Genomic DNA, 13005 nt, shown 5'->3' with positions numbered 1-13005 from the left:
TTTGTGAGTCTACGTGAGAACTGTTAAAATTGGTTAGGTAAATTGGATTCTGTGAGATATGCTGGACTGAGATATTAACATTAGCTGGCTGCTGCTCTTGGTTAGGAGCTTTGTTGATTAGTCGCCTCCCCCTTTTTAAAATGCATTGTAACCTGCACACCTTTTATGTTAATGAATGCAAATGGCCAATGAATGCATACATTTTCAGCATCAAAGTTTTGTAATTTTATTTTATTATTTATTTAGTTATTTATTGTTTGAGACAGAGTCTTACTCTGTTGCCCAGGCCGGAGTACAGTGGCGCAGTCTTGGCTCACTGTAACCTCCGCCCTCTGAGTTCAAGTGATTCTCCTGCCTCAGCCTCCTGAGTAATTGGAATAACAGGCACCTGCCACCGCGCCTGGCTAATTTTTTGTATTTTTAGTAGGGACGGGGTTTCACCATCTTGGCCAGGCTGGTCTTGAACTCCTGACCTTGTGATCCACCTGCCTTGTCCTCCCAAAGTGCTAAGATTACAGGCGTGAGCCTCTGCCCCCGGCCATTTTATTTTTTTAATTTATTCATCTGAGACATGGTCTTACTCTGCCACCTAGGCTGCATTGCAGTGGTACAGTGACGTCTCGCTGCAGCCTCAACCTTTCTGGCTCAGGTGATCCTTCTGCCTCAGCCGCTTGAGTAGCTGGGACCCAGGCATGAGCCACCACACCCAGCTGTTTTTGTTTTTTTGTTTTTTTTTTGAGACAGAGTCTTGCACTGTTGCCTGGGCTGGAGTGCAATAGCGCGATCTCAGCTAACTGTAACCTCTGCGTCCCGGGTTCAAGTGATTCTCCTCCCTCAGCCTCCCAAGTAGCTGGGAACTGCAGGCACCTGCCACCACACCCAGCTAATTTTTGTATTTTGGTAGAGACAGGGTTTCACCATTTTGGCCAAGCTGGTCTCGAACCCCTGACCTCGGGATCCGCCCACCTCGGGATCCGCCCGCCTCGGCCTCCCAAAGTTCTGGGATTACAGGTGTGAGCCATCGTGCCCGGCCGATTTTTGTATTTTTTATAGAGAGAGGGTTTTGCCATGTTGCCCAGGCTGCTCTCAAACTGCCCTCAAGCGATCCACCCACCTTGGTCTCCCAGCGTGCTAAGGTTTCAGGCACATACCAGCACGCCTAGCTAATTGGTTTTTTTTTTTATGTTTGGTTTTTTTTTTTTTTTGAGACTGGGTTCTGTCTCTCACCCAGGTTGGGGTGTAGTGATGTGATCTCAACAGCTCATTGCAATGTCTGCCTACCAGGCTCAAGCACTTCTCCCACCTCAGCTTGGGATTGCTGACATCACGGGCATGTGCCAGTGTGCAGTCATTTTTTTGTATTTTTGGTGGAGATGAGATTTCCCCACTTTGCCCAGGCTGGTCTCCAACTCCTGGGCTCAAGTGATCCACCAGGCTCGGCCTCCCGAAGTGCTGGGATTACAGGCGTGAGCCACCTCGCCTGCCCACACCTAGGTAATCAATTTTTTTTTTTTTTTTTAAGAGAGTGGGTCTCGCTTTATTGCCCAGGCTGGTCTTGAACTCCTGGCTTCAAGCAGTCCTCCCACCTGAGCCTCCCAAAGTGCTGAGATTACAGGTGTGAGCCACTGTGCCCAGCCCAAGAATTGTAATTTTAAACAAGATTTAGCATTGGGGAAAAAAAAAAAAAGAGAACTCAATACTGACTGGAATGCCGGAAATTGCACACTGTCATTAGTATTGTTGTTACTGTGATATCATTTGTGGTGATACCTGTGAGTAGATAATTGGTTAAACACCGTGAATAGAATGGAATATTATTCTTCCATAAGACCTTTTTTTTTTCTTTTTTTTTTTGAGACGGAGTCTCGCTCTGTAGCCCAGGCTGGAGTGCAGTGGCCGGATCTCAGCTCACTGCAAGCTCCGCCTCCCGGGTTCACGCCATTCTCCGGCCTCAGCCTCCCGAGTAGCTGGGACTACAGGCGCCCGCCACCTCGCCCGGCTAGTTTTTTGTATTTTTTAGTAGAGACGGGGTTTCACCGTGTTAGCCAGGATGGTCTCGATCTCCTGACCTCGTGATCCACCCGTCTCGGCCTCCCAAAGTGCTGGGATTACAGGCTTGAGCCACCGCGCCCGGCCAAGATCTTTTTAAAGAATACTTAGTGGCCAGGCCAGTGGCTCACGCCTGTAATCCCAGCACTTTGGGAGGCCGAGGCAGTCAGATTACAAGGTCAGGGGTTCGAGACCATCCTGACTAACATGGTGAAACCCCGTCTCTACTAAAAATACAAAAAAATAGCAGGGCGTGGTGACAGGCGCCTGTAGTCCTAGCTTCTCAGGAGGCTGAGGTTTCAATGAGCTGAGATTGTGCCACTGCATTCCAGTCTGGGCGACAGAGCTAGATTCCGTCTCAAAAAAAAAAAAAAGAATAGTGACACTGGGAAATGGTCATAGTGCAGTTTTTATTTTTGTCATTTATTATTTATTTGTTTACTTATTTTTTGGTACAGAGTCTCGGTCTTTCACCAGGCTGGAGTGCAGTGGCGCGATCTGGGCTCACTCCAACCTCTGCCTTTTGGGTTCTAGTGATTTTCCCGCCTCAGCCTCCCAAGTCGCTGAGTGTGCCACCATGCCCGGCTAATTCTTGTATTTTTAAAATAGAGACGGGGTTTTACCACGTTGGCTAGGATGGTCTCTATATCTTTTTTTTTTTTTTTTTTTTTTTGAGACGGAGTCTTGCTTTGTCGCCCAGGCTGGAGTGCAGTGGCCGGATCTCAGCTCACTGCAAGCTCCACCTCCCGGGTTCCCGCCATTCTCCTGCCTCAGCCTCCCGAGTAGCTGGGACTACAGGCGCCCGCCACTTCGCCCGGCTAGTTTTTTGTATTTTTTAGTAGAGACGGGGTTTCACCGTGTTAGCCAGGATGGTCTCGATGTCCTGACCTCATGATCCGCCCGTCTCGGCCTCCCAAAGTGCTGGGATTACAGGCTTGAGCCACTGCGCCCGTCTGGTCTCTATATCTTGACCTCGTGATTCGCTTGCCTCGGCCTCCCAAAGTTCTGGGATTACAGGTGTGAGCCACCTCGTCCAGCCTTATTTTTAATCTTTATTATTGTAAAGGTTGCTCGTTACAATCACTTATAATGTGTATGTTCTATAAGTGGCATCTAAAGTAAAAGCCAGATTCTCTCTTCTGGTCTCAGATCTCACTGCTGAGAAGTAACTACTTCACTGCTTTCGCCATGATTGATCCTGTTATTATTTATATACATGAACATTTTTTTTTATTTTTAAGATGTTTAGAACATGATATATAACGTGTGTTTTTGAATGTAATATAAGTGCACTTTTTTTTTTTTTTTTTTGGAGACAGAGTCTCTCTCTGTCACCCAGGGTGGAGTACAGTGGCGCGATCTTGGCTCACTGCAAGCTCCGCCTCCCGGGTTCAAGCCATTCTTCTGCCTCAGCCTCCCAAGTAGCTGGGACTACAGGCGCCCGCCACCACACCCGGCTATTTTTTGTATTTTTAGTAGAGACGGGGTTTTACCATATTAGCCAGGATGGTCTCAATCTCCTGATCTTGTGATCTGCTCACCTCGACCTCCCAAAGTGCTGGGATTATAGGCATAAGCCGCCATGCCCGGCCTGTTTTCATTTTTATAAAAACGAAAGTAGAAGTACAGAGTCACAAGGTAGACTTTGTTTTTCTTTCTTTCTTTCTTTCTTTCTTTCTTTCTTTCTTTCTTTTTAATGAGATGGAGTTTTGTTCTTGTTGCCCAGGCTGGAATGCGGTGGCGCGATCTCGGCTCACTGCAACCTCCGCCTCCCGGGTTCAAGCAATTCTCCTGCCTCAGCCTCCCGAGTAGCTGGGATTACAGGCGTGCGCCACCGTGCCCGGCTGATTTTGTATTTAGTAGAGACGGGGTTTCTCCATGTTGGTCAGGCTGGTGTTGAGCTCCCAACCTCAGGTGATCCGTCTGCCTCAGCCTCCCAAAGTGCTGGGATTATAGGCGTGAGCCACTCTGCCTGGACCATGGCCATTTTTATCCAGTAGTGGACAGTAACCATTCCTCTCTTATATTGCTCAGAAATTTTTGTCTCCTGGCTAATAGTTTGTATCTTATGTATTTACGATGGTCTCATACAAAACTTGATCGTGATAGTTCCACTACAGAGCTTTCATATTTTTATATAATCAGAATTAGCTTGTTTTGGATGGTTTCTTGGCATGTTTAAAAAGGCATTCCCAGCTGGGTCCAGTGGCTCATGCCTGTAGTCCCAGCACTTTGGGAGGCTGAGGCGGATGGATCACCTGAGGTCGGGAGCTCAACACCGGCCTGACCAACATGGAGAAACCCCGTCTCTACTAAAAATACAAAGTTAACCGGGCGTGGTGGCAGGTGCATTGTAATCCCAGCTACTCGGGAGGCTGAGGCAGGAGAATCGCTTGAACCTGGGAGACCGAGGTTGCAGAGAGCCAAGATCGCACCACTGCATTTGAGCTTGGGCAACAGAGCGAGACTCCGTCACAAAAAAAAAAAAAAAAAAATAGGCGTTTCCTGTTCAAAATTGTGTTTAAAGTTCTCTTTTGTTCTTGGCTGACATCATTATAGTTTTTTTTAATTTGCTTTTTAATAATTTTTATTTAGATCTTTATATGAAATTTAGTTTTTAGGATAGAATCTTGCCATATAGAATTACATATGTGAACATAATATGTATCATGTTACTCCCATGCATATACGCACACAATTGAGCTTGTTAACTGTGTTATTTTGGCTAGCTAAGGCCCTTTTTCTTCAAGATTAAAGATCTGAACTAAGCCGGGCGACTGGGTAGCAGACATGGAAGCTGATGATGAAGCCCAGGGTGGACCAGGTGACAGCTGCTCCAGTCACTCATCTCTGATTTTCCTTTGTTACTTTTCCTACCCAGAAAGGATCCATGTTTATGAAAATAAAAAAGAAGCATTGCAAGCTGTAAAGATGATCAAAGGGTCCCGATTTAAAGCTTTTTCTACCAGAGAAGACGCTGAGAAATTTGCCAGAGGAATTTGTGATTATTTCCCTTCTCCAAGCAGAACGTCCTTACCACTTTCTCCTGTGAAAACAGCGCCGCTCTTTAGCAGTGACGGGGTGAAAGGTAAATCATGCAGCAGTTCACATCTTGATGTTCCTGTCACATAGATCCCACCCTGTTTTGTGCCTTCTTTCCTCGTATGTGGTAACTTGTTTTCTCTGTGGGGGTAGAGTCGATGGCGTCTCAGTGGACCAGGAAGCCACGCTAGCTCTGATGCTGACATGCCAGTAACTAGCATCTTGAGTGGAGAAGCTGAAAAGAACGCTGTGGCTGCTTCCATCTGCCCCCACGTCTCTCCTTGCTGCCTGTTGGATTTTTTCTTTTCTTTTTGTAAAGAGACAGGGTCTTGCTTTGCCAGCCTGGAGTGGAGTATGGTGCTGTCATGGCCCACGGCAGCCTCAAACTCCTGGGCTCAAGCAATCCACCTGCTTTACCCTCCCAAATAGGGAGAGAAATAGGCATGCGCCACCACACCCAGCTAATTTAAACTTTTTTTTGAGACGGAGTCTTGCTCTGTTGCCTGGCCTGGAGTGCAGTGGTGCGATCTCGGCTCACTGCAACCTCTGCCTCATGGGTTCAAGTGATTCTCCTGCCTCAGCCTCCCGAGTAGCTGGGATTACAGGTGCCCGCCACCAGGCCCAACTAATGTTTGTATTTTTAGTCACCATGTTGGCCAGGCTAGAATTTAAATTTTTTTATGGAGATAGGGTCTTGCCATGTTGTCGAGGCTGATCAAATTGCTGGCATCAAGTGACCCTCCCGTCTCAGCCTCCCAAAGTGCTGGGATGACAGGCGTGAGCCACTGTGCCTTTTTGGATCCTGAGAGCAGTCTCCTTCCCCACCTGAAGCTATACCTACTTCTAGGACTAGGGCATCTGCAAAAGTCGGGCTCGTCTGTAGGAACTGTCCAGCCCGAAGTCTGCCTCCTCTCCACCTCCTAGCTCAGAACTCGGGTTTTGTGTGAAGAGGCTCTTCACAGTCAGTGTGGGGTAGAGCCTCTGCCTTTACCTTTCGTCTGGCCTCAGCTCCTGCTCCCTCTCCCAGCTCACAGTTGTCTGGGCTTCTCTGGCGGGTTGGTACTCCAGAGGAATGGCACCCTCTCCCTCCAGTCATCTGCCTGTCCTCAGTCAGCCTTATACAGGTGCTTCCTGGATGGAAACCAGAGTGGCTTCTAACAGGTACAGATTTCCTTCTTTGCGGTTTGTGAGAATTCCTCAGAAGGAAATCACTTTAAGACAGAAATCATGCCGGGCACGGTGGCTCATGCCTGTAATTCCAGCATTTGGGGAGGCTGAGGTGGGTGGATAATCTCAGGTCAGGAGTTTCAGACTAGCCTGGCCAACATGGTGAAACCCTGTCTCTACTAAAAATACAAAAATTAGCTGGCCGTGGTGGCAGGTGCCTGTAATCCCAGCTACTTGGGACGCTGAGGCAGGAGAATTGCTTGAAACCGGAAAGCAGAGGTTGCAGTGAGCCACGATCGCACCACTGCACTCCACCCTGGGCGAAAGAGCAAAACTCCGTCCCCACAAAAAAATCAGCAGGGTGTGGTGGCTCCTTAATCCTGTGATCCTTTGCAGCCACACTGTGCACATCGAAGGTCTTGTGTGATTGCTGGGAGTGTTCCCTTGCCCACAACTGCCGTTATTCCTCCTCCACCTACTGACCAAGCTTTCAGAGTTCACTGGCCGGCTGTGGTGACTCATGCTTGTAATTCCAACATTTTTGGGAGCTGAGGCAGAAGGATCCTTTGAAGCCAGGAGTTGGAGACCAGCCTGGGCAACATAGTGAGATCCTATCTTTAAAAATACATTTATATATACGGATATAAGCCAGGCGTGGTGGCACACAACTGTAGTCCCAGCTACTTGGGGGGCTGAGATCACTTGAGCCCAGGAGGTCGAGGCTGCAGTGAGCTGTGATCGTGCCACTGCACTCCAGCCTGAGTGACAGAGCCAGACCCTGTCTCTGAAAAAACACAAAGTTCACCAAACTTGGCCTCATTCAGTGTTTCCCAGCAAGCTTGCGGCAGGGTCTGGCTGCTCTCCTCCACTTGCTCTGCTCACAGGGGTGCGCTGGCTGCCGTTACATGCTGGGGCTGGTGGCCGCAGGCCCATCTCGTCGTTTCTCACCTGTGCCTCCCAGTTGGCCCAGAGGCCTGTGTGGAAAGCTCCTTATCCCTGGTCACGGGGCATGAGTGACTTGGTGACACTGATCTTTCTTAAATTCTGTCTCTTACCGGCAGATGGTTTGTGCTTGTCTGAATCAGAAACAGTCAACAAAGAGCGAGCGAACAGCTATAAAAATCCCCGCACGCAGGACCTCACCGCCAAGCTTCGGAAAGCTGTGGAGAAGGGAGAGGAAGACACCTTTTCTGACCTCATCTGGAGCAACCCCCGTTATCTGATTGGCTCAGGGGACAACCCAACTATTGTGCAGGTAGGTGTGCAGCCCCGCTGGTTCCGTCGGGTGGGTGCGCGGCCTGGCTGGTTCCATCGGGTGGGTGCGCGGCCTGGCTGGTTCCATCGGTGGGTGCGCGGCCTGGCTGGTTCCATCGTGTAGGTGCGGTTCCATCGGGTGGGTGCGCGGCCTGGCCGGTTCCATCGGTGGGTGCGCGGCCTGGCCGGTTCCATCCGTGGGTGCGGTTCCATCGGGTGGGTGCGCGGCCTGGCTGGTTCTATCGGGTAGGTGCGGTTCCATCGGATGGGTGCGCGGCCTGGCCGGTTCCATTGGATGGGTGCGCGGCCTGGCTGGTTCCATCGGGTAGGTGCGGTTCCATCGGGTGGGTGCGCGGCCTGGCCGGTTCCATCGGGTAGGTGCGGTTCCATGGGGTGGGTGCACGGCCTCACCGGTTCCGTCGGGTGGGTGCGCGGCCTGGCTGGTTCCATCGGGTAGGTGCGGTTCCATCGGGTGGGTGCACAGCCTCGCCGGTTCCGTCGGGTGGGTGCACGGCCTCGCCGGTTCCGTCGGGTGGGTGCGCGGCCTGGCTGGTTCCATCGGTGGGTGCGCGGCCTGGCTGGTTCCATCGGGTAGGTGCGGTTCCATCGGGTGGGTGCGCGGCCTGGCCGGTTCCATCGGTGGGTGCGCGGCCTGGCTGGTTCCATCGGGTAGGTGCGGTTCCATCGGGTGGGTGCGCGGCCTGGCCGGTTCCATCGGTGGGTGCGCGGCCTGGCTGGTTCCATCGGTGGGTGCGGTTCCATTGGGTGGGTGCGCGGCCTGGCCGGTTCCATCGGTGGGTGCGCGGCCTGGCTGGTTCCATCGGTGGGTGCGGTTCCATTGGGTGGGTGCGCGGCCTGGCTGGTTCCTTCGGGTAGGTGCGGTTCCATCGGGTGGGTGCGCGGCCTGGCCGGTTCCATCGCAGCACTCGCGACAGACGTGTCCACGTGTCACAGATGGGAGCTCAGAGCATGCGGGTCTCTTTCAGGAAGGGTGCAGGTACAACGTGATGCATGTTGCTGCCAAAGAGAACCAGGCTTCCATCTGCCGGCTGACTCTGGACGTCCTGGAGAACCCCGACTTCATGAGGCTGATGTACCCCGATGACGACGAGGCCATGCTGCAGAAGCGCATCCGCTACGTGGTTGACCTGTATCTGAACACCCCCGACAAGATGGTGCGTGCCCACCCTCCACTGACGCTTTCTTTTTTTAATTGTTTAAAATTTCTTCCCCAGAAGAATGCTTTATTGACCAGTTACTCATTGGTGTAATAACTTTGGGGAAAAGACACATAGTTACACCCCTGCAGCCTGCCTTCTCACCACGTCCCACGGGACAGAGGGCACCGAGTGCTGGGCTTCCCTGGCCCCTGCGTCTTTGTCGTGTGTGCAGTGCTGTCCCCAAGGGTGTCTGAACTGTCTGGGGACATGGTTGTCAGAGGACATTTGCTCTGCTGAACAGGATACCTTGAGCTGAGCAGCCTTTCTCCTCCTGGGAGTGGCAGAGCTGGGCACACCACAGACAGGCCCTCAGTGTCCTGCCAAGAGCCACTGAGGCACAGAGCTGCCCCTGCAGACCACGGCGCCTAACGTGCAGGACTGTGTGAGAAAGAGACTGCTGGGGTGTGACTGCTTAGAAATAGGAACGATCTTCCTCGCTCTTGAGAAAAGGCGACAGCAATCCTGGCCAGTGCCCACACCCCACCCTCCACCTGACCTGTGGGATCGTTTCATCCCAAGTGCAGCAAGCAGGCGAGTTGGAGTCACTGATGAGTGCCCCCCCGGGCTAGGCCCATGCAAGGCAGCACTGTGAAGGGGGCACAGCTCTTCTAAAGGGTGCTAAAGACAGGCTTTTCCTTCTCTTGGCCCCTCCCACCCCCAGGAGCCCAAGAGTCCTTCAGGGCAGAGTAGGGAGCCAGGGGAGCTGCTCTGCTTGAGAAGAGAAGCAAGTTTTATACACTGGGATGAAGCGTATTAGTCAAATCAACACCCCAACTGGAACAGGCGGTCACGCAGGCCAGGTGTAAAATCCCATACAGTGCTTACAGCTGTTAAGCAATCCTCATTTATACATTTATCATAAACAAAGCATAAGGCAATGTGAGGCTTGAATTTCAGCTTGAGTCTGAACAAATAATATTCTCTCATTAGGAGGCTTAAGCTGCTTTGCCTAATTTCAATTTTTGAAAAGTCCATTGCTTAAAAAAAATAACGAATTTGCTTTTCGTTAAAGATAGATTAGTGCAACAATTAAGCAGTTGTTGATAATCAGTTTACTTTCTGGGGGGTCTCAGAAAATGGACAGTTTTCTTGTTCAACATTTCAAGATAAGAAGCTCGTGGAACACATAGGGCTTTCTGGGCGATTGCACTCCTGCGAGTTAGGGAAGGAGGAGGTCAGAAACGCCACTCAACGCGTGCGGCTCTTCAATCCTTCAACATTCTGACGGGCTAACCTGATTTTTTTTTTTTCTTTTTTCTTGAGATGGAGTCTTGCTCTGTCTCCCAGGCTGGAGTGCAGTGGCGCAATCTCGGCTCACTGCAAGCTCCTCCTCCCGGGTTCAACCATTCTCCTGCCTCAGCCTCCTGAGTAGCTGGGACTACAGGTACCTGCCACCATGCCTGGCAAATTTTTTTTGTATTTTTAGTAGAGATGGGGTTTCACCGTGTTAGCCAGGATGGTCTCAATCTCCTGACCTCGTGATCCGCCCGCCTCGGGCTCCCAAAGTGCTGGGATTACAGGCGTGAGCCACCGCACCTGGCCACTAACATGATTCTTAAAGGGAGCCTGGGCTTTGGCTCAGTGTTTCAAATCCTCTGCCCTGTCCACTTCCTGTACCCCTAGGAAGGACAGCACAGTTATCTGTTTCAACTACAAACTTTAGTGTAAAACTGGGTACACGACTGTTTAAATTCATGTGGATGGCCTCCCAGCACTTAGGGAGGCTGAGGTGGCCCAGGAGTTTGAGACCAGCCTGGGCAACATGGCAAAACTCTGTCTCTACAAAAAATTTAAAAAAACAAATTAGCCAGGGGTGGTGGCACATGCCTGTAGCCCCAGCTACTCAGGAGGCTGAGGTGAGAGGATCCCCTGAGCCTAGGACGCAGAGGCTGCAATGAGCCGAGATGGCACTACTATACTGCAGTCTGGATGACAGAGCAAGACCCTGTCCCCACCACCGAAAGAGGGATGGTTTTCAGTGGTTGAACAATGCATAAGTAAGAATTCTTGAAGAATCGATGTATTTTTGTGAGGGAAAGCCCAGTGACAGCTTAGAGCCAGGAATTACAAACTCTTAGTAAAACCCGGGAGTGTGGAATGTCGTGTTGTGGTGGGTAGAAGAGAGTGTCAAAGAAGCATATTGTGGGGAGGCATAATTTTGTTATTTGGATAACACAGTGAATATGATATGTTGAGCTGCAAAAAAAAATTTTTTTTTTGAGACGGTGTCTTGCTCTGTGCCCCAGGCTGGAGTGCAGTGGCCAGTGGCACAATCTCAGCTCACTGCAGCCTCTGCCTCCCAGGCTCAAGCGATGCTCCTGACTCAGCCTCCTGAGTAGTGGGACTGCCGGCATGCACTACCACGCCCGGCTGATTTTCGTACTTTTAGTAGAGACAGGGTTTCACCATATTTGCCCGGCTGGTCTTGAGCTCCTGACCTCAAGTGGTCCGTCCGCGTTGGCCTCCCAAAGTGTTGGGATTACAGGCGTGAGCCGCTGCGCCCGACTGAGCTGCAAAATTGAAAAGCAAGAATAATTTTTAAATCAACAAGAGAGTAAAGGGGGAGTGTTGACATTTTGTCAAGCCAGCAAAATTATAGAAAGGGGTAAAAGTGAAAACAGTGGTTACCAAAAAAGCAATAGTGTACATGAACTAGGAAAGGGGGAGTAACATCACAGTGCGTCAGTTATGCTGAGTGTGAGCAAACTGAGTAAGGAAATGAGGTTCGACTAGGAATACATGTTCTTATTTTCACGCAGTATTCACAGAAAATGTGCATGTGTGTGTCCAGAAAGAAAACTTAGTAAATTACTGAAATTAGATATTTCAGGTTATATTTGTTTATTATAACCCCCGAAAGTAGGAATCATTAAAGTGTGGACCAAAAATAACTTGAGAAAGTACCAGGGTTTTTGGAGAGATCACATCCCAAGATTATGGTGTGGGTGAGAAGCAGGGCTGGAGAGAAGGTCAGCCAGAACTACAGGAAGTTACCCAGCAAGAACAGGCAGAAATCGGGGTGGTGAGGTTTGCCGAGTACAGAACAGGTTGGAAAGGGCCGTTGTGTAGTGGGGAGAATGGTGGGCCAGAAGGAAGCCGTTCTGTTGCGGGTCCTTTCTGTGTAGACCATCTGCCCAGATGCACGGCAGAGGGCCTGGGAAGCGGGAGGGGGACGGTCATGTTTCTGAAGCAGAGGACCCGGAACCTCAGTCCTGTAAAGTAGAATGTGGACCAAGAAAGGCCTGAGGACCGGGTGCCGTGGCTCACGTCTGTAATCACAGCACTTTGGGAGGCTGAGGCGGGTGGATCACCTGAGGTCAAGAGTTTGAGACCAGCCTGGCCAACATGGCAGAACCCTGTCTCTATTAAAAATACTAAAATTAGGGCCGGGCGCGGTGGCTCACACCTGTAATCCCAGCACTTTGGGAGGCGGAGACGGGGGGATCACGAGGTCAGGAGATCGAGACCATCCTGGCTAACACGGTGAAACCCCGTCTCTACTAAAAATACAAAAAATTAGCCGAGTACGGTGGTGGGCACCTGTAGTGCCAGCGACACAGGAGGCTGAGGCAGGAGAATGGTGTGAACCTGGGAGGCGGAGCTTGCAGTGAGCCGAGATCGCGCCACCACATTCCAGCCTGGGTAACAGAGTGAGACTCCGTCTCAAAAAAAAAAAAAAAAAAACTAAAATTATCCTCACCTGTAATCCCAGCTACTAGGGAGGCTGAGGCAGGAGAATCACTTGAACCTGGGAGGTGAAGGTTGCAATGAGCCGAGATTGCGCCCCTGCACTCCAGCCTCGGTGACAAAGTAAGACTTCTTTATCTCCAAAAAAAAGAAAAGAAGAAGGGCCTGAGGGTTGGAGAACACAGAGCAATCATTGCACTCGAGGAGGGGCCAGCAAACTGCAGCCCAGGAGCCAGCTCAGCTGCCATCTGTGTGTGTAAATAAGGCTTTATTGGAACATAGCCACACTCATTTGTGGATTTGTCTGTGGCTGCTTTCCTGCTACAAGAGTGGAGTTGGGTAGCCGTGGCAGAGACAGGATGGCCTCAAAAGTCTATAATGCTTGCTGTCTGGTCCTTGTCCAAGAAAGCTTACCAGCCCCTGGACAGAAGGATGGGGTGCAGGCAGCGTGGTGGTGTATTCAAACATCCAGACCTTTCTGGGGTCGTGTGAGCGAGTCGTAAGGGTTATTACCTCTAGTGGGTGATGGTGGGAGGGAGCTGGAGAAGGACATTTGCGGGTGACCTAGGCTGTGTTGCCAAGGAGT

General features: G+C 50.8%; 1 protein-coding gene across 2 annotated transcripts in view; it reads left to right on the top strand.

Moving 5' to 3' along the window:
- The window catches only part of ANKLE2 (ankyrin repeat and LEM domain containing 2), a 39956-nt gene that overhangs the window by 6713 nt on the left and 20238 nt on the right, over positions 1–13005 (top strand). For both annotated transcript variants that reach the window (XM_050747747.1, XM_050747749.1), the window contains exons 3-5: positions 4931–5137; positions 7320–7513; positions 8499–8687. In XM_050747747.1, the coding sequence (XP_050603704.1) occupies positions 4931–5137; positions 7320–7513; positions 8499–8687 (590 nt within the window). The remainder of the gene's footprint in view (positions 1–4930; positions 5138–7319; positions 7514–8498; positions 8688–13005) is intronic.

The sequence above is a fragment of the Macaca thibetana genome, chromosome 11, assembly GCF_024542745.1.
Source record: "Macaca thibetana thibetana isolate TM-01 chromosome 11, ASM2454274v1, whole genome shotgun sequence".
NCBI classification, from domain to species: Eukaryota; Metazoa; Chordata; class Mammalia; order Primates; family Cercopithecidae; genus Macaca; species Macaca thibetana.
The sequence above is the reverse complement of the archived record's forward strand: the minus strand, read 5'-3'. Positions and strand labels throughout refer to the sequence as shown.